The 21,839-nt window shown below is 46.7% G+C and overlaps 1 protein-coding gene across 2 annotated transcripts; it reads right to left on the bottom strand.

Annotated features, from left to right (window-relative positions):
- Positions 1–17,213: 17,213 nt before the first annotated feature.
- Positions 17,214–21,316, bottom strand: LOC145877413 (serine/threonine-protein kinase/endoribonuclease IRE1-like). 2 transcript variants are annotated; one of them, XM_082972801.1, is made up of 4 exons: positions 20,595–21,316; positions 20,260–20,383; positions 19,908–19,978; positions 17,214–19,669 (listed from the first exon to the last, which is right to left on the bottom strand). In XM_082972801.1, exon 4 carries the CDS (start codon positions 18,327–18,329, stop codon positions 17,538–17,540), a length of 792 nt encoding a protein of 263 aa, XP_082828927.1. In that variant the 5' UTR covers positions 18,330–19,669; positions 19,908–19,978; positions 20,260–20,383; positions 20,595–21,316; the 3' UTR covers positions 17,214–17,537. The 2 variants fall into 2 exon arrangements, with proteins under 2 accessions (XP_082828927.1, XP_082828928.1); XM_082972802.1 differs by having other exon boundaries at positions 18,608–19,669; positions 20,595–21,172.
- Between the last annotated feature and the right edge of the window lie 523 nt (positions 21,317–21,839).

Raw genomic sequence — 21,839 nt, 5'->3', positions numbered from 1 at the left:
CGGGGCAGCATTCGGAATTTTGGATGAAAAGCGTGCCCAAATTAAATTGCCTGCTACTCAGGCCCAGAAGCTAGGATATGCATATAATTGGTAGATTTGTATAGAAAACACTCTAAAGTTTCCAAAACTGTTAAAATAATGTCTGTGAGTATAACAGAACTGATATGGCAGGCGAAAACCTGAGGAAAATCCATCCAGGAAGTACTATTATTTTGAAAGGCTGTTTTTCCATTGAAAGCCTATCCACCACACAAAGACTTAGGACCCAGTTCACGATCTCTATGGCTTCTTCTACATGTGGCCAGTCTTTAGGCATTGTTTCAGGCTTTTACTCTGAAAAATGAGGGACATACAGCACTTTCAATGAGTGGACAGTGGAAATTTCCAGACATGAGTCCAGTGCGTGATCGTGAGCGCGCCTTTCTTGTTTCTCCTTTTCTGTTGACGAAGCTTTTGTCCGGTTGAAATATTATTGATTATTTATGACAAAAACAACCTGAGGATTGATTTTAAACATCGTTTGACATGTTTCTTCGAACTTTTATTGTACTTTTTTGACTTTTCGTCTGGATGTTGAGAGTGCGCTTTGTGTCTTTGAATTACTGAACTAAACACGAGGTTTTTGGACATAAAGAGGGACATTATTGAACAAAACAAACATTTATTGTGTAACATGGAGTCCTGGGAGTGCCACCAGATGAAGATCATCAAAGGTTAGTAATTCATTTAATCGCTATTTCTGACTTTTGTGAGTCCTCTCCTTGGCTGGAAAATGTCTGTATGGTTTCTTGTGGCTTGGCACTGTCCTAACATAATCACATGGTGTGCTTTTTCCGTAAAGCGTTTTTGAAATCGGACACTGTGGTTGGATTAACAAGAAGTTTATCTTTAAAATGGTGTATAATACTTGTATGTTTGAGGAATTTTAATTATGGGATTTCTGTTGTTTGAATTTCACTGGCTGTGGTCGAGGTGGGACGCTAGCTTCCCAATGATACCAAAGAGGTTAATACGGTAATCGGGGGGAAGCTGTAACCTGTAACAAACCTCGTTCAGTCTCCTCAGGACTTTGAATGGCCCCACAAACCGTGGGCCCAGCTTCCGGCAGGGCAGGCGGAGGGGCAGATTTCGGGTCGAGAGCCAGACCCGGTCCCCCGGTGCGAACACCGGGGCCTCACTACGGTGGTGATCTGCACTGGTTTTCTGGCGCCTCACGGCCCGCTGAAGGTGCACATGAGCGGCGTCCCATGTCTCCTCAGCGCGCCTAAACCAGTCGTCCACCGCAGGAGCCTCGATCTGGCTCTGATGCCAAGGCGCCAGAACCGGCTGGTACCTCAGTACGCACCGGAAGGGGGAGAGGTTAGTGGAGGAGTGGAGGAGTGGCAGAGCAAGTTCTGTGCCATCTCTGGCCAGGGCACGAACGCCGCCCACTCCCCCGGCCGGTCCTGGCAATAAGACCGCAGAAACCTACCCACATCCTGGTTCACTCTCTCAACCTGCCCGTTACTCTCGGGGTGAAAACCTGAGGCAAGACTGACCGAGACCCCCAGACGTTCCATGGACGCCCTCCAGACCCTTGACGTGAACTGGGGACCTCGATCAGATACTATGTCCTCGGGCACCCCGTAGTGCCGGAAGACGTGGGTAAACAGGGCCTCCGCAGTCTGTAGGGCCGTAGGGAGACCGGGCAAAGGGAAGAGACGGCAGGACTTAGAAAACCGATCCACAACGACCAGGATCGTGGTGTTACCCTGTGAGGGAGGAAGATCCGTTAGGAAATCCACCGACAGGTGCGACCACGGCCGTTGTGGAACGGGTAAGGCTTGTAACTTCCCTCTGGGCAATTGCCTAGGGTCCTTGCACTGAGCAGGAGGAAACATAAACCCTCACGTCCTTAGCCAAAGTGGACCACCAGTACTTCCCACTAAGACTAAGACTAAGACAGCGCACTGTCCGACCGATGCCAGGATGATCAGAGGAGGGTGACGTGTGGGCCCAATAGATCAAACGGTCGCAGACAGCAGATGGAATGTACAGGCGCCCAGCTGGACATTGGAGGGGAGTGGGCTCTGTACGTAACATTACATTACATTACATTTAAGTCATTTAGCAGACGCTCTTATCCAGAGCGACTTACAAATTGGTGCATTCACCTTATGATATCCAGTGGAACAACCACTTTACAATAGTGCATCTAAATCTTTTAAGGGGGGGGGGGGGTTAGAAGGATTACTTTATCCTATCCTAGGTATTCCTTAAAGAGGTGGGGTTTCAGGTGTCTCCGGAAGGTGGTGATTGACTCCGCTGTCCTGGCGTCGTGAGGGAGCTTGTTCCACAATTGGGGTGCCAGAGCAGCGAACAGTTTTGACTGGGCTGAGCGGGAACTGTGCTTCCTCAGAGGAAGGGGGGCCAGTAGGCCAGAGGTGGATGAACGCAGTGCCCTTGTTTGGGTGTAGGGCCTGATCAGAGCCTGAAGGTATGGAGGTGCCGTTCCCTTCACAGCTCCGTAGGCAATCACCATGGTCTTGTAGCGGATGCGAGCATCAACTGGAAGCCAGTGGAGAGAGCGGAGGAGCGGGGTGACGTGAGAGAACTTGGGAAGGTTGAACACCAGACGGGCTGCGGCGTTCTGGATGAGTTGTAGGGGTTTAATGGCACAGGCAGGGAGCCCAGCCAACAGCGAGTTGCAGTAATCCAGACGGGAGATGACAAGTGCCTGGATTAGGACCTGCGCCGCTTCCTGTGTGAGGCAGGGTCGTACTCTACGAATGTTGTAGAGCATGAACCTACAGGATCGGGTCACCGCCTTGATGTTAGTGGAGAACGACAGGGTGTTGTCCAGGATCACGCCAAGGTTCTTAGCCCTCTGGGAGGAGGACACAAGGGAGTTGTCAACCGTGATGGCGAGATCATGGAACGGGCAGTCCTTCCCCGGGAGGAAGAGCAGCTCCGTCTTGCCGAGGTTCAGCTTGAGGTGGTGATCCGTCATCCACACTGATATGTCTGACAGACATGCAGAGATGCGATTCGCCGCCTGGTTATCAGAAGGGGGAAAGGATAAGATTAATTGTGTGTCGTCTGCATAGCAATGATAGGAGAGACCATGTGAGGATATGACAGAGCCAAGTGACTTGGTGTATAGCGAGAATAGGAGAGGGCCTAGAACAGAGCCCTGGGGGACACCAGTGGTGAGAGCGCATGGTGCGGAGACAGATTCTCGCCACGCCACCTGGTAGGAGCGACCTGTCAGGTAGGACGCAATCCAAGCGTGGGCCGCGCCGGAGATGCCCAACTCGGAGAGGGTGGAGAGGAGGATCTGATGGTTCACAGTATCAAAGGCAGCAGATAGGTCTAGAAGGATGAGAGCAGAGGAGAGAGAGTTAGCTTTAGCAGTGCGGAGAGCCTCCGTGACACAGAAAAGAGCAGTCTCAGTTGAATGCCCAGTCTTGAAACCTGACTGATTAGGATCAAGAAGGTCATTCTGAGAGAGATAGCAGGAGAGCTGGCCAAGGACGGCACGTTCAAGAGTTTTGGAGAGAAAAGAAAGAAGGGATACTGGTCTGTAGTTGTTGACATCGGAGGGATCGAGTGTAGGTTTTTTCAGAAGGGGTGCAACTCTCGCTCTCTTGAAGATGGAAGGGACGTAGCCAGCGGTCAAGGATGAGTTGATGAGCAAGGTGAGGTAGGGGAGAAGGTCTCCGGAAATGGTCTGGAGAAGAGAGGAGGGGATAGGGTCAAGTGGGCAGGTTGTTGGGCGGCCGGCCGTCACAAGACGCGAGATTTCATCTGGAGAGAGAGGGGAGAAAGAGGTCAAAGCACAGGGTAGGGCAGTGTGAGCAGGACCAGCGGTGTCGTTTGACTTAGCAAACGAGGATCGGATATCGTCAACCTTCTTTTCAAAATGGTTGACGAAGTCATCCGCAGAGAGGGAGGAGGGGGAGGAGGATTCAGGAGGGAGGAGAAGGTAGCAAAGAGCTTCCTAGGGTTAGAGGCAGATGCTTGGAATTTAGAGTGGTAGAAAGTGGCTTTAGCAGCAGAGACAGAAGAGGAGAATGTAGAGAGGAGGGAGTGAAAGGATGCCAGGTCCGCAGGGAGGCGAGTTTTCCTCCATTTCCGCTCGGCTGCCCGGAGCCCTGTTCTGTGAGCTCGTAGTGAGTCGTCGAGCCACGGAGCAGGAGGGGAGGACCGAGCCGGCCTGGAGGATAGGGGACAGAGAAAATCAAAGGATGCAGAAAGGGAGGAGAGGAGGGTTGAGGAGGCAGAATCAGGAGATAGGTTGGAGAAGGTTTGAGCAGAGGGAAGAGATGATAGGATGGAAGAGGAGAGAGTAGCGGGAGAGAGAGAGCGAAGGTTGGGACGGCGCAATACCATCCGAGTAGGGGCAGAGTGAGAAGTGTTGGATGAGAGCAAGAGGGAAAAGGATACAAGGTAGTGGTCGGAGATTTGGAGGGGAGTTGCAATGAGATTAGTGGAAGAACAGCATCTAGTAAAGATGAGGTCAAGCGTATTGCCTGCCTTGTGAGTAGGGGGGGAAGGTGAGAGGGTGAGGTCAAAAGAGGAGAGGAGTGGAAAGAAGGAGGCAGAGAGGAATGAGTCAAAGGTAGACGTGGGGAGGTTAAAGTCACCCAGAACTGTGAGAGGTGAGCCATCTTCAGGAAAGGAACTTATCAAGGCGTCAAGCTCATTGATGAAGTCTCCAAGGGAACCTGGAGGGCGATAAATGATAAGGATGTTAAGCTTGAAAGGGCTGGTAACTGTGACAGCATGGAATTCAAATGAGGAGATAGACAGATGGGTCAGGGGAGAAAGAGAGAATGTCCACTTGGGAGAGATGAGGATTCCAGTGCCACCACCCCGCTGGCTCGATGCTCTAGGGGTATGCGAGAACACGTGGGCAGACGAAGAGAGAGCAGTAGGAGTAGCAGTGTTATCTGTGGTAATCCATGTTTCCGTCAGCGCCAGGAAGTCTAGGGACTGGAGGGTAGCATAGGCTGAGATGAACTCAGCCTTGTTGGCTGCAGACCGGCAGTTCCAGAGGCTGCCGGAGACCTGGAACTCCACGTGGGTCGTGCGTGCTGGGACCACCAGGTTAGAGTGGCAGCGGCCACGCGGTGTGAAGCGTTTGTATGGCCTGTGCAGAGGGGAGAGAACAGGGATAGACAGACACATAGTTGACAAGCTACAGAAGTGTTGTTTCTCTTATTATTGTCTCTTGTGTCTTTAGAGAACTGTTTCACTTTGATATCCTTTTTCTTCTGTCCTGATATTCTCTTTCTTTTCTTCTGTTAACTAGATATTCTTTGTTGTTCTTCGTTAGCTAGCTAGCTTCTTCCAAAAGAGTCCCTAGCAACTGCTTAGCAACTGGTAAACAATTCAGCTAGCTAAGATAACTACAGTTTTATGAAAAATAGTTAATTTTCAAAAGCCTATCTTCTTTGTTTGTTGCTTGTTTTTTCTCCTCTTCAGTCTTGCAGTTTTCTTTTGCTTTTTTCCGATGTACTTCACTCTAAAAACCATGTAAATTTCAACGTATGTAACGCCCACTCGATGTCCGCGTCCAGCTCCCACACTACCGGTGCCACCAGGCAAGAGGCCGGGAGTATGGGGGTATGATCCATGAGCCGCTCCTCTGTGTCATACATCCGGGACAGTGCGTCTGCCTTCGTGTTCTGGGAACCTGGTCTAGGTAAACAGAGCCCTCAGCTGACCAAAAGCCCTGTCCGCCTCAGCCGACCACTGCAAACGCACCGGTCCCCCCTTCAGCAGTGAGGTAATGGAAGCCGCTACCTGACCAAAGCCCCAGCTAAACCTCCGGTAGTAGTTGGCAAACCCTAGAAACCGCTGCACTTCCTTTACCGTGGTGGGAGTCAGCCAATTACATATGGCTGAAATGCGATCACTCTCCATCTCCACCCCTGAAGTGGAAATGCGGTACGCTAGGAAGGAGACGGACTGTTGGAAGAACAGACATTTCTCAGCCTTGACGTACAGGTCATGCTCCAACAGTAGACCAGGCACCCTGCGCACCAGGGACACATGCTCGGCGCGTGTAGCGGAGTATATCAGGATGTCATAAATATACACCACTACACCCTGCCTGTGCAGGTCCCTGAAAATCTCGTCTACAAAGGCCTGGAAGACTGATGAAGCATTCATCAACCCATACGGCATGACAAGGTACTCATAGTGCCCTGAGGTGGTACTGAAAGCCGTCTTCCACTCGTCTCCCTCCCGGATATGCACCTGAGATCCAATTTGGTGACGAAGCGCGCCTCGTGCATTGACTCAATCGCACTGGCTATGAGAGGTAGCGGGTAACTGTACCTAACAGGGATCTGGTTGATACCGCGATAGTCAATACACGGGCGCAGACCTCCATCCTTCTTCTTCACAAAAAAGAAACTCGAGGAGGCAGGTGAAGTGGAGGGCCGAATGTACCCCTGTCCGAGGGATTCGGAGACATATGTTTCCATAGCCGCCGTCTCCTCCTGTGACAGGGGATACACGTGACTCCTTGGAAGTGCTACGTATACCAGGAGATTTATCGCACAATCCCCCCGTCGATGGGATGGTAATTGAGTTGCCCTCTTCTTACAGAAGGCGAGAGCCAAATCGGCATATTCAGAGGGGATGTACACGGTGGAGACCTGGTCTGGACTTTCCACCGTTCCACACAAGGGTGCCCTGCCTGCTGCCTCGACTCCCAGAGGAACCTCCCCAGCACCGACCGGCAGTGTGCCCTCTGCGGCCACAGATGGTGCATGGACCGGCCCCTCCTCCAGTAGCCCTAAGTGCAGTACCTCCCAGCTCCATGGGCGTAGGAGCGGTGGTGCTGGGGGATGGAATCGACAGACCCCGATCTGGACGTCTGCGGGTAGCCAGCAGGTTATCCAATCGGATGGACAGTGAGAGTGGTGTCCTTGCAGGCCAACTCCCGACGGACGTCCTCTCGCAAACTACAACGGTAGTGATCGATCAGGGCCCTGTCGTTCCATCCTGCGCCGGCGGCCAGGGTCCGAAAGTCCAAAGCGAACTCCTGTGCGCTCCTCGTCCCCTGCCTAAGGTGAACGAGACGTTCACCCGCCGCTCTACCCTCAGGCGGGTGGTCGAAAACTGGGTGAAATCCTCGAATTGGTCCAACACCGCTTCTCCTTCCCCCCATACGGCGTTGGCCCACTCCAGGGCTTACCCTGAGAGACAGGAGACGAGGGCGGACACGCTCTCACGGCCCGAAGGAGCCGGGTGGACGGTTGCCAGGTAGAGCTCCAGCTGGAGTAGGAACCCCTGACATCCCGCAGCCGTCCCATCATACTCCCTCGGAAGAGCGAGCCGAATCCCACTGGGACCGGGTGAAGGAGGGGTGAGTAGTGGTGCCCTTGGTGGTGCTGGTGGAGGCGCTGGAGGAACTCCTCTTCTCTCCCAGCGATCTGCAGCACGCGATCCATGGCGGTGCCGAGATGCTGTAGCATGGCCGCATGCTGCTGGACGTGCTCCTCAACCCCTAATACGGGGGTGTCTGCTCCTGCTGACTCCATATGGTCCGGTGCGTGATTCTGTCAGAAGGTGGGTGTAGCTGGTGCATGAAGTCATGCGCAGGAGAGCAGAATGAGTGAGCCACATTCTTTACTCAAAAACAAAGGCACAAGGTAACAATACACTTGACCAACAATAAACGGTAATCAATTATGCACGGGTGAAAACAGCACCCGTCGAAAACCAGCCATAACGTACCGAATGAACATAGAAACAATCACGCACAAAAACATGGGAGAAACAAAGGGTTAAATACATGTACATGTAATTGGGGAATGAAACCAGGTGTGTAGAAAACAAAGACAAAACAAATGGAAAATGAATGGTGGATCAGCGATGGCTAGAAGAATGGTGACGTCGACCGCCGAACGCCGCCCAAACAAGGAGAGGGACACTTATAAAAGTCGTGACACTTATAAATATTTCAGGTTTGATGAAATTCACTCCAAGCTATGCTAACCTTTATGTGGGTAATTTTGAATAAAGTTTTGTTAACAATGAAAATTAAAATCCTTTTTGGAATAAAATCCTGAAGTGGTATCAATATATTGATGACATTTTTTGTATATGGGGAGGAACGGGAGAAGAGCTATCAGACTTTATGGCATTACTCAATGACATCGACCCCAATCTCAAATGCACTATTGAATGTGACATTAAACGTGTTCATTATCTTGATATGTGGACTTAGAAATCAAATGGAACCCTATTTACAACACTGTACTGAAAAAAAACGGGCATAAATACTATATTACAGGTGGACAGCCTCCACCCTGGGCCGTTCAAAAGAGGACTTCCAAGAAGCCAGTTTTTCAGACTGCGCAGTCTATGCCAGAGGACTATCTAGCAACGGAGATGCGCAAAACGTTTCTAAGAGGCTACTCTCCACAATGTGTGGATGAAGCTCTTGATTTGGCATTGGGGTTAAAAACTAAATGAACTGTTACAAAAAAGACCCACTAAAGGTAAAGAACACTCTTTAATGTTCACCACCACATATACTTTGAACTCGCGCAAAGTGGGAGATGCTGTCAAGAAACACTGGCGTGTTTTATCATCGGACCCAGCTCTGCCAGCTGAATTTAAGAATCCACCACTTATTGTATATTGGAGAGGTCGCAATTTACGCAGCAAATTGGTCCATGCCAACCGCCAGCCAAAAAACAAAATGAGCCAGTCTCTTTTACGCCCTCTTCCGAATGGTAGCTATACTTGCATGGGTTGCTCACAGTGCAATAATATGATGAAGTGTGAATATTTCTGCCACCCACATGAAGGAAAACAGTTCCAAATAAATGACATTATCTTGTGCTCCACCACCCATGTTATCTACATGATTAAATGTCCATGTGGGCTGTGTTATGTAGGTAAAACCTCTCTCAAAGAGAGAATTAGTGAACATAAAAGTTAAATCGGGAGAAAGGACAGGGATTATCCAGTTGCAGTACATTTTAATGACAAAAAACATGACATTTCTACCTTTAGATTTTGTAGCATAGAGAAAGTCAAGATATCAGACCAGCGAGGTGATATGAATAATACTCTGAGCAAAAGAGAAGGTTTTTGGATTTTCACCCTCCAGGCATTATTCCCAAAAGGTCTTAATGATGAAATGCTCATGCATGTTATGTTGTAAATGTGAATATGAGTTAATGCCGCCACTTCAGATCACTCGGATGTTTCTTCTTGTACTGTACCCAATGATTTATGAAACCTTAGTTGATAGGCCGATGTCCTCATTGTGGTTTTACAGACATGTTTAATATGTTTTATGTACACACTGTATTAGAATTATTAGAATACTTATGAAATGCACATTGTTATATTTGGTAACATATACTTATTTTCCGTATACTCCAAACCCATTTGATGCATTGAACGGATGTGGGTGGAGCAATGTCTCCATAAGGGTGCCAATTAAAAACACTCAAAAGAACTCTGACGAAAGCCTTGAGGCCGATACGTAAATCTTAATAAAGAGCAGTGATACTATCAAGAGCAGTGTGCGGGTTTCTTCTTTTTTCTCATCTCACTACACAATGATACAATAATACAAAATACAGATTCAAAATAAAATAAAAACATTGTGGACCACTCAAATTGAGTTGAGGCACTAAAAGCAATCATAGTCAAACATGGTACAGGCGTCCTCTATAAAGCACTACATCATCTATACACAGACATCAACAAAACAAAGTACAGCCAATAAAAATACAATGATGAACTCCGTTGGATGTGCCTATGTCAGGGTCCACAGAGAATCAGGAATACATTCATGTATAAAGAATACCACTTCATACAGAATGTAATAGAAAAACAGATTTAAAAAAAGGTCACTTTTGTGTCACAACAATAAAGTACATTGACAGTACAGTGAACTGACAGTCTATCTAGTTATGGAATTGTCATTATGTTGGTCTACATAGAAGGAATGTCTCTAGATTCAGTGCACTGCAGGTTCATGTTATGAAAACAACAATAAAAGCAAAGCCTAGAAAAAGACAGAATATTTGGGCTGGTGGCTTGGTTGTCATCACTTCAAAGGTTGGTGTAAAGTACTTTTTGGTCTTAGGCTGTGGGTGTGTCATAGACCATCCACGCCTCTCTCAACTTGGAATAGTATTTCTGGAAAGTCAGCTCCTCAGCACAGGTGCGCATGGCCAGGTATGTGTGCAGCAGCAGGTGGGGGAAGCAGGAGGTGAAGTAGGACATAAAGCCTTTTGGGAACGTCTGATGGAGATCAAGAATGTCATCGTAATGGTTACTCTATGGGAAACAGCATACAGTTTATAGAATGTCACTTGCATACATTTAGTGAGGCTAACAATACTGAACAAAAATATAAACGCAACATGTAAAGTGTTGGTCCCATGTTTCATGAGCTGAAATAAAAGACCCCAGAAATGTTCCATACACACAAAAAGCTTATTTCTCTCAAATCTTGTGGAGAAATATGTTTACATCCCTGTTAGTGAGCATTTCTTCTTTGCCAAGATAATCCATCCACCTGACAGGTGTGTAATATCAAGAAGCTGATTAAACAGCATGATCATTACACAGGTGCACCTTGTGCTGGGGACAATAAATGGCCACTCTAAAATTTGCAGTTTTGTCACACAACTGTCACGCCCTGACCTGAGAGAGCCCTTTTTATGTCTCCAGTTAGGTTTGGTCAGGGTGTGATTTGGGTGGGCATTCTATGTCCTTTTTTCTATGCTTTGTATTTCTTTGTTTTGGCCTGGTATGGCTCTCAATCAGGGACAGCTGTACATCGTTGTCGCTGATTGGGAGTCATACTTAGGCAGCCTGTTTTCCTTTGGGGTTTTGTGGGTAGTTAATTTCTGTTTAGTGTTTTGCACCTGACGGAACTGTTCGGTTGTTCTTTTGTTTGCTTGTCGCATTAGTGTTCAGTTTTAACATTAAAATGACAAACACTTACCACGCTGCATTTTGGTCTAATTTCTCTTCCCCTTCATCCGAGGACGACGAAGACTGTGACAACAACACAATGGCAAAGATGTCTCAAGTTTTGAGAGAGCGTGGTATTGACATGTTGACTGCAGGAATGTCCACCAGAGCTGTTGCCAGATAATTGAATGTTAATTTCTCATAAATTTTTCTCATTTTAGAGAATTTGGCAGTATGTCCAACCGGCCTCACAACCGTAGACCATGTGTAACTACGCCAGCCCAGGACCTCATCTGCGGGATTGTCTGAGACCAGCAACCCGGACAGTCAATGAAACCAAGGAGTATTTCTGTCTGTAATAAAGTCCTCTTGTGGGGAAAAACTCATTCTGATTGGCTGGGCCTGGTTCCCCAGTGGTTGGGCCTTGCTCCCAAGTGGGTGGGCCTCCCATGGCTGCGCCCTGCCCAGTCATGTGAAATCCATAGATTAATTTATTTCAATTCACTGATTTGCTTATATGAACTGTAACTCAGTAAAATCATTGACATTTTTGCATGTTGTGTTTATATTTTTGTTCAGTATACTGTGAAGCACGGGGTGGCAGCATCATGTTGTGAGGGTGCTTTGCTGCAGGAGGGACTGGTGCACTTCACAAAATAGATGGCATCATGAGGTAGAAAAATGATGTGGATATATTGAAGCAACATCTCAAGACATCAGTCAGGAAGTTAAAGTTTGGTCGCAAACGGGTGTTCCAAATGGACAATGACCCCAAGCATACTTCCAAAGTTGTGGCAAAATGGCTTAAGGACAACAAAGTCAAGGTATTGGAGTGGCCATCACAAAGCCCTGACCTCAATCCTATAGAAAATATGTGGGCAGAACTGAAAAAGCGTGTCTGAGAGCAAGGAGGCCTACAAACCTGACTCAGTTACACCAGCTCTGTCAGGAGGAATGGGCCAAAATTCACCCAACTTAATGTGGGAAGCTTGTGGAAGGCTACCCGAAACGTTTGACCCAAATTAAACAATTTAAAGGCAATGCTACCAAATACTAACTGAGCGTATGTAAACTTCTAACCCACTGGGAATGTTCCGGAACTCCAATTTGAGCAGCAGCAGCTGAAAAAATGAGCTCCTACAAATATTGAAATTTACATGGTTTTTAGAGTGAAGTACATCGGAAAAAAGCAAAAGAAAACTGCAAGACTGAATAGGAGAAAAAACAAGCAACAAACAAAGAAGATAGGCTTTTGAAAAATAACTATTTTTCATAAAATTGTAGTTATCTTAGCTAGCTGAATTGTTTACCAGTTGCTAAGCAGTTGCTAGGGACTCTTTTGGAAGAAGCTAGCTAGCTAACGAAGAACAACAAAGAATATCTAGTTAACAGAAGAAAAGAAAGAGAAAATCAGGACAGAAGAAAAAGGATATCAAAGTGAAACAGTTCTCTAAAGACACAAGAGACAATAATACAAGAAACAACACTTCTGTAGCTTGTCAACTATGTGTCTGTCTATCCCTGTTCTCTCCTCTCTGCACAGGCCATACAAACGCTTCACACCGCGTGGCCGCTGCCACTCTAACCTGGTGGTCCCAGCGCGCACGACCCACGTGGAGTTCCAGGTCTCCGGCAGCCTCTGGAACTGCCGGTCTGCAGCCAACAAGGCTGAGTTCATCTCAGCCTATGCTACCCTCCAGTCCCTAGACTTCCTGGTGCTGACGGAAACATGGATTACCACAGATAACACTGCTACTCATACTGCTCTCTCTTCGTCTGCCCACGTGTTCTCGCATACCCCTAGAGCATCGAGCCAGCGGGGTGGTGGCACTGGAATCCTCATCTCTCCCAAGTGGACATTCTCTCTTTCTCCCCTGACCCATCTGTCTATCTCCTCATTTGAATTCCATGCTGTCACAGTTACCAGCCCTTTCAAGCTTAACATCCTTATCATTTATCGCCCTCCAGGTTCCCTTGGAGAGTTCATCAATGAGCTTGACGCCTTGATAAGTTCCTTTCCTGAGGATGGCTCACCTCTCACAGTTCTGGGTGACTTTAATCTCCCCACGTCTACCTTTGACTCATTCCTCTCTGCCTCCTTCTTTCCACTCCTCTCCTCTTTTGACCTCATTCTGATTCTGCCTCCTCAACCCTCCTCTCCTCCCTTTCTGCATCCTTTGATTTTCTCTGTCCCCTATCCTCCAGGCCGTCTCGGTCCTCCCCTCCTGCTCCGTGGCTCGACGACTCACTACGAGCTCACAGAACAGGCTCCGGGCAGCCGAGCGGAAATGGAGGAAAACTCGCCTCCCTGCGGACCTGGAATCCTTTCACTCCCTCCTCTCTACATTCTCCTCTTCTGTCTCTACTGCTAAAGCCACGTTCTACCACTCTAAATTCCAAGCATCTGCCTCTAACCCTAGGAAGCTTTTTGCTACCTTCTCCTCCCTCCTGAATCCTCCTCCCCCTCCTCCCTCTCTGCGGATGACTTCGTCAACCATTTTGAAAAGAAGGTTGACGATATCCGATCCTCGTTTGCTAAGTCAAACGACACCGCTGGTCCTGCTCACACTGCCCTACCCTGTGCTTTGACCTCTTTCTCCCCTCTCTCTCCAGATGAAATCTCGCGTCTTGTGACGGCCGGCCGCCCAACAACCTGCCCACTTGACCCTATCCCCTCCTCTCTTCTCCAGACCATTTCCGGAGACCTTCTCCCCTACCTCACCTCGCTCATCAACTCATCCTTGACCGCTGGCTACGTCCCTTCCATCTTCAAGAGAGCGAGAGTTGCACCCCTTCTGAAAAAACCTACACTCGATCCCTCCGATGTCAACAACTACAGACCAGTATCCCTTCTTTCTTTTCTCTCCAAAACTCTTGAACGTGCCGTCCTTGGCCAGCTCTCCTGCTATCTCTCTCAGAATGACCTTCTTGATCCTAATCAGTCAGGTTTCAAGACTGGGCATTCAACTGAGACTGCTCTTCTCTGTGTCACGGAGGCTCTCCGCACTGCTAAAGCTAACTCTCTCTCCTCTGCTCTCATCCTTCTAGACCTATCTGCTGCCTTTGTTACTGTGAACCATCAGATCCTCCTCTCCACCCTCTCCGAGTTGGGCATCTCCGGCGCGGCCCACGCTTGGATTGCGTCCTACCTGACAGGTCGCTCCTACCAGGTGGCGTGGCGAGAATCTGTCTCCGCACCATGCGCTCTCACCACTGGTGTCCCCCAGGGCTCTGTTCTAGGCCCTCTCCTATTCTCGCTATACACCAAGTCACTTGGCTCTGTCATATCCTCACATGGTCTCTCCTATCATTGCTATGCAGACGACACACAATTAATCTTCTCCTTTCCCCCTTCTGATAACCAGGCGGCGAATCGCATCTCTGCATGTCTGTCAGACATATCAGTGTGGATGACGGATCACCACCTCAAGCTGAACCTCGGCAAGACGGAGCTGCTCTTCCTCCCGGGGAAGGACTGCCCGTTCCATGATCTCGCCATCACGGTTGACAACTCCCTTGTGTCCTCCTCCCAGAGTGCTAAGAACCTTGGCGTGATCCTGGACAACACCCTGTCGTTCTCCACTAACATCAAGGCGGTGACCCGATCCTGTAGGTTCATGCTCTACAACATTCGCAGAGCACGACCCTGCCTCACACAGGAAGCGGCGCAGGTCCTAATCCAGGCACTTGTCATCCCCCGTCTGGATTACTGCAACTCGCTGTTGGCTGGGCTCCCTGCCTGTGCCATTAAACCCCTACAACTCATCCAGAACGCCGCAGCCCGTCTGGTGTTCAACCTTCCCAAGTTCTCTCACGTCACCCCGCTCCTCCGCTCTCTCCACTGGCTTCTAGTTGATGCTCGCATCCGCTACAAGACCATGGTGATTGCCTACGGAGCTGTGAAGGGAACGGCACCTCCATACCTTCAGGCTCTGATCAGGCCCTACACCCAAACAAGGGCACTGCGTTCATCCACCTCTGGCCTGCTGGCCCCCCTTCCTCTGAGGAAGCACAGTTCCCCCTCAGCCCAGTCAAAACTGTTCGCTGCTCTGGCACCCCAATGGTGGAACAAGCTCCCTCACGACGCCAGGACAGTGGAGTCAATCACCACCTTCCGGAGACACCTGAAACCCCACCTCTTTAAGGAATACCTAGGATAGGATAAAGTAATCCTTCTAACCCCCCCCCCCCCCTTAAAAGATTTAGATGCACTATTGTAAAGTGGTTGTTCCACTGGATATCATAAGGTGAATGCACCAATTTGTAAGTCGCTCTGGATAAGAGCGTCTGCTAAATGACTTAAATGTAAATGTAAATGTGATTAAAGAAATAAAATATTAAATAAATCATTCTCTTGTCACTCCCTGACCTGAGAGAGAGGGTTTGTTTCTCTATGTGGTTAGGTCAGGGTGTGGGGTGGGCATTCTATGTTTTGTATTTCTTTGTGTTGGGCCGAGTATGGTTCCTAACCAGAGGCAGCTGTCTATCGTTGTCTCTGATTAGGAACCATACTTAGGCAGCCTTTTTTCCACCTGTGTCTGTGGGATCTTATTTTTGTATTTCTTTGTGTGCCTACAGAACGTGATGGTCGTATTTTCTTTGTTCATTACTTTTTATCGTGTTCTGAGTAAATAAATCACAAGATGAACATATTCCACCCTGCACCTTGGTCGACTCCTCTTTACGATCGTTACATCTCTCTACTATTATTCTGACATTTCACATTCTTAACCTGTCTAGGATAGGGGGCAGTATTTTCACGGCCGGATGAAAAACGTACCCGATTTAAACTGGTTACTACTCTTGCCCAGAAACGAGAATATGCATATTAATAGTAGATTTGGATAGAACACACTCTGAAGTTTCTAAAACGGTTTAAATGGTGTCTGTGAGTATAACAGAACTCATATGGCAGGCAAAAACCTGATAAAATCCCAAGCAGGAAGTGGCCTGTCTGAGAACTGTAGTTCTACTTTTGAATCCCTAGAGAAACTACAAATAATTATGAGTTACGTTGCACTTCCTAAGGCTTCCATTGGCTCTCTAAATCCTTCAGAACGTGGATTGAGCCATCTCCTGTCTCTGGGCAGATAATAGGAGCTCAGTTTGTCAGTGGACTGCCTGGTGACTAAGAGATTGGAAATGCGCTTTCCCGCGAGCACGGTGTTTTTTCTTTTCCTCTTTGAATGAAAACACGATTGTCCGGTTGGAATATTATCGCTACTTTACGAGAAAAATAGCATAAAAATTGATTTTAAACAGCGTTTGACATGCTTCTAAGTACGGTAAAGGAACATTTTGAATTTTTTTGTCTCGAAATGCACCAGCGCGTTACCCTTTGGATAGTGACCTGAACGCACGAACAAAACGGAGGTATTGGACATAACTATGGATTATTTGGAACAAAAACAACATTTGTTGGTGAAGTAGCAGTCCTGGGAGTGCATTCTGACGAAGATCAGCAAAGGTAATACAATTTTTCTAATACTAATTCTGAGTTTAGTTTGCCCCGAACTTGGCGGGTGTCAAAATGGCTAGCCGTGATGGCTGAGCTATGTACTCAGAATATTGCAAAATGTGCTTTCGCCGAAAAGCTATTTTAAAATCTGACATAGTGATTGCATAAAGGAGTTGTGTATCTATAATTCTTAAAATAATTGTTATGTATTTTGTCAACGTTTATGAAGAGTATTTTTGTAAAATCACCGGAGGTTTGTGGTGGAAAATACATTTTCTGAACATCACGCGCCAATGTAAAATGCTGTTTTTGGATATAAATATGAACTTGATTGAACAAAACATCCATGTATTGTATAACATAATGTCCTAGGATTGTCATCTGATTAAGATTGTCAAAGGTTAGTGCATAATTTAGCTGTGTTTTCGGTTTCTGTGACATATTTCCCTGCTTGGAAAATGGCTGTGTGATTATTTGTGTCTATGTACTCTCCTAACATAATCTAATGTTTTGCTTTCGCTGTAAAGCCTTTTTGAAATCGGACAATGTGGTTAGATTAATGAGTTTTATCTTTAAAATGGTGTAAAATAGTTGATTGTTTGAGAAATTGAATTGTAGTTTTTGTATTTCGCACCATGTCTTCCCATTGGCTGTTGGCTAGGTGTCCCGCTGGCGGAACGGGGTTCCGCCAGTGGTGATCCTAACTGACCTAAAACAGGGAATATTTACTAGGATTAAATGTCAGGAATTCTGAAAATCTATCTGAGTTTAAATGTATTTGGCTAAGGTGTATAAAAACTTCTGACTTCAACTGTACATAGTCAATGAACACTGGTCACTTTAATGTTTACATACTGTTTTACCAACTTCATATGTATATACTGTATTCCAGTAAAAGCTCATCCTGATGTATACACCTTTTCTATTCATATACTGTCTATACACACCATTATATACACAGTGCACAAACATTAATAACACCTTCCTAATATTGTGTCTAGTTTGCAACCTATAGGGGAGGGTCCGGGTGGGCATCTGTAATTGGCGGCGGCTCTGGTTCAGGGCATAGCACCCCCACCGCCCGCTGATCCCCCCCCCCCCCCCCGCTTCTGTGTGTCCGGAGGAACCAGACCGTGGATCATCGGCGGAGGCTTTGGAACGCCAACCGCCGCTGAAGACTCCGGGTTGCGGACCGCCACTGAAGACCCGGGCTGCGGACCGTCGCTGAAGGCTCCGGGCTGCGGAGCGTCGCTGGAGGCTCCGGGCTGCGGAGCGTCGCTGGAGGCTCCGGGCTGCGGAGCGTCGCTGGAGGCTCCGGGCTGCGGAGCGTCGCTGGAGGCTCCGGACTGGGGAGCGTCGCTGGAGGCTCCGGACTGGGGAGCGTCGCTGGAGGCTCCGGACTGGGGAACGTCGTTGTAGGTTCCGGACTAGGGACCGTTGCTGCAAGCTCCATGCCATGGATCATCAATACAGGTTCCGCGCCATGGATCATCACTGGAGGCTTCGTGCCATGGATCATCTCTACAGGCTCCGGGCCATGGATCATCCCTACAGGCTTCTTGCCATGGATTATCCCTACAGGCTTCTTGCCATGGATTAACCCTACAGGCTCCGGACCATAGATAATCCCTACAGGCTCCGGGCCATGGATTATCCCTACAGGCTCTGGGCCATGGATTACCTCTGGAGGCTTCGTGCCATGGAACATCCCTACAGGCTCCGGGCCATGGATCATCACTGGAGGCTTTTCTCGTGGAGCTGGAACATGTCTCACCCGACTGGAGAGACGCACTGAGGACCGGGTGCTCAGAGCAGGCACCGGCCATACTGGGCTATGGAGGCGCACTGGAGGGAGAGTGCGAGGAGCAGGCACAGAACGTACTGGGCTATGGAGGCGCACTGGGGGGGAGAGTGCGAGGAGCAGGTACATGCTCACCACAATAAGCACGGGGAGTTGGCTCAGGTCTCACCCCTGGCCCAGCCAAACTACCCGTGTGCCCCCCCAAAAAAAATATTTTGGGTCTGCCTCTCGTTCTTCCCCGGTAGGCTACGATACCTGTCTATTACCTGGCCCCAAGTCCAGTTTCTCCTTTCGGTCCACTCCTTCATCGACCAGGTATCCATCTCTGCCCGGGCCCGCCACTTGATCCAATCGTGGTGGGTAGTTCTGTAACGGGCGTCATATAGAGGAGACCAAGGCACAGCGTGTTGAGTGGTCATCATTATTTTTTTATGAAAACGAACACTAGACAAAATAAACAAAATGACAGCCAACAGTTCTGTCAGGTAAATACAACGAAACAGAAAACAACTACCCACACAAACCAAGTGGAAAAAAGGCTGCCTAAGTATGTCTTCCAATCAGAGACAACGATAGACAGCTGCCTCTGATTGGAAACCATACCCGGCCAAAACATAGAAACAAAACAACATAGAATGCCCACCCCTTATCACACCCTGACCTAACTAAACAGAGAAAAACCAGCTCTCTTAGGTCAGAGCGTGACACATAAACTGAAATTAGGCAAACTATTGCAATTTTAGAAACCAGGAAATGGCAGAGTGATATCTGCATATTGTACTTTAACATCAACATTCTTTTTGAAGGACAGCCTATCATCAATCTAGATGCCTAGATATTTATAAGTGGGGACACAATCAATGAGGGCACCATCCAATGTACGTATGCATAAATCATCAGATACATTTTTACCTGATTTGGAATATAATATATACTTGGTTTTTACCTGCATTAAGTACCAATTTCAGTTTAATAAAGGCTTTCTGCAAGGCAATAAAGGCAAATTAAAGCTCTGACAGAACCTGGTCAGCCATCGGGGAAATAGCATACACAACCTTGTCATCTGCATACAGGTGAAAGTGATTGCTTCTTCTTCAGATAAACCAATATTGTTCATGTAAACAGTAAAAAGAACCATGACAAACCATTGACATAGATTGGAGGTTTGCTGGTGTGGGATGGAGTACTTCTCAGTGGAGCGCCTGACGTCACACTATGGTCACATTCTTTTAGTTGTTGGCTTGGTTGTCGTCACGTCAGGCTCTGGGTGTGTTCTCTTCTGCCGTCTAAGTCTCGTGTTGGACGGGGTAGTAATCTTGTAAAGTCAGCTCCTCAGCAAAGGAACGCATGGCGAGGTAGGTGTGCAGCAGCAGGTGGGGGAAGCGGGAGGTGAAGTAGGAGACAAAGTCATCAGGGATGGAGCCCAGAGTCTCCTGGACCTCCTTAGGAGATTCGTGGTAATGGTGTTTCTATGGGAAACAACATGTTGCTTATAAAATGTAATTTACACACATTTAGTTTCTTGTGTCAGATTTACATAAATACTCCATTTAACAGGTTTATGGGGGTAGTAGGTGGCACAGAGGATGCCTCCTCTCATGTTTTTGACTAATTAAATAATGTTTTGCAAATATACCAACATGTTATTATTATGCTTAATTTGTGTATTTTAATATAGTATGGCAATTGTATTTGGACAGAACACACCTTGTTTCTTATGGCACGTAGAAGACTTTTAACAGAGCCCTCTTCATATGCTCCTTTGCGTCTTTCTAGATCTGCAGAAGGAGGAAACACAGCCAGTAAACAAACAAAAACAATTCTATTAAGATACAGAATTATGATATTAAGAAAGTTTGCCATTAGTGTAATATAATACAACAACAAAAAAGAGATGTTGCTGTCATCTGGTCCAGTAATAAACTCATCTTGCAAATATAGTCATGTCATTCATGGCACCTCTGATCTGGATGTTAATAGAAATATACTGTAATAGAATATGGCTTTACAGGCTGTAAAGTGTTGCTGTTCAAACGCTGATCTCAGACCAGTCACTAACCTTTCCTCAGAACTGCTGTGATGTGTTCCATCCAGTTATTCCTCACCACTTCCTGTCCCCCTGACTCTAGCTGCTGTATGATTGGACCATCCGATGCCTCCATTACAATTCTGTCACTCACGTCCTACAGGGGAAGACAGTACTTTAATGAATCAAACATCTCATTTACCACCCTCTTGCTGTATGCTCAATGGACTCCACTATTGCTATATATTCTATTGACAGTATACCCATTGTTTCTGTTGTTATAGTTACATTTTTCCCTAGTAGAATTAAATGATATTGTAATCTAGCTAACTGACATTAGCTATGCATTGAATATATTTGATTGTGACCTGGAAGAACTGCAGCTGTTTCTCCAGGCTCCAGAAGAAGGGGTGTTTGAGCACGCTCTCAGCAGAAGGCCTCCTCTGGGGCTCCATATTCAGCATCTGTTCTATCAGGTCTGTGGCCACGATGTCCTCTGGGAAAGACAAGACCAAACACACACACAGACACAGTAACCATGGGCAGGTTCAAGGCCAAGGCACTTTGTTCATTCAAAAACATGGTGATGAAAGTACCCACACTGGGCATACCACGTCATTTCAAAGTGGACAACTGGCTAATATTTGGTGGAGATGTTGATCAATGAGAATATAACCTACAGTATATTCACCCACTAAAAAGACAGCCAACAGTTGTTGAAAGTTTGTTGTTTTCACTATGCTTTGAACCATCTACTGTGAAAGCACAACCAAATTACAATGGAAAAATAATGTCAATTTTTGGTTTGTTGTAACCTAAATGTGTTATCACTGCACTTTCAAACATTTAAAAGCACAACAAAGTTAAAATGGGAATGTCAGATATTTTGTTTATTCATACAACAACTTAATGTGTTATTACTGTGCTTCATCTAATAGCACAATCAAATGAACTGAATTGCAGTTGTGATTACATTAAAAGTAAATGGTGCAAGTGATCAATGCCGTTTCAAAATTCTGCGCAGATTACATATGAAGATATTTATTATTATCAAAATGTGGCCATGGATGTGTTAATTATTTTATGGTTGAATAAATACTTTTACAATATTTTGTAAGATAACTTTAGGCTAAGGCTATATTACAAAAGTAATTTTGAATTGTGTTTGGTTGACAAGGCAACCAAATATCAACATGTAATACTGTTTGGATAGTTCCATCTGAGCCACTGGCTTAATCCTTTTATTTTTGGTTGAGTTAGAGACGTGAATCCAACATATCATTTATTAACTGGTCGACGGGTTAGTACGTAGACTCTTTACTGTACTGCGAAAGTTAAAATGAATTGTGTTTGGTTGTCAACACAACCAAATATCAACATTTGAAGAGTTTCATTCTAAAACACTATATATCCATTTTCAGAAAGTTTGGTAAATTAGCTTTTATTGTTTAAAGAAATTATGAAAGATTGGTGTGTTTTTTTCACAATCTAATCATGGCATGGTGTTGTTCAATGATAGATGTGTTTGTTTTTTTGCTAAATGCTATATATCTGTCTCACTCAAAGATAAATAATTTGTACTGCTAGGTTTTACACATGCAAATGTAACAAAT

Source organism: Salmo salar, chromosome 03 (genome assembly GCF_965601325.2).
Source record: "Salmo salar chromosome 03, fSalSal1, whole genome shotgun sequence".
Lineage (NCBI taxonomy): Eukaryota > Metazoa > Chordata > Actinopteri > Salmoniformes > Salmonidae > Salmo > Salmo salar.
This window is presented reverse-complemented; position numbering and strand designations above follow the sequence as displayed.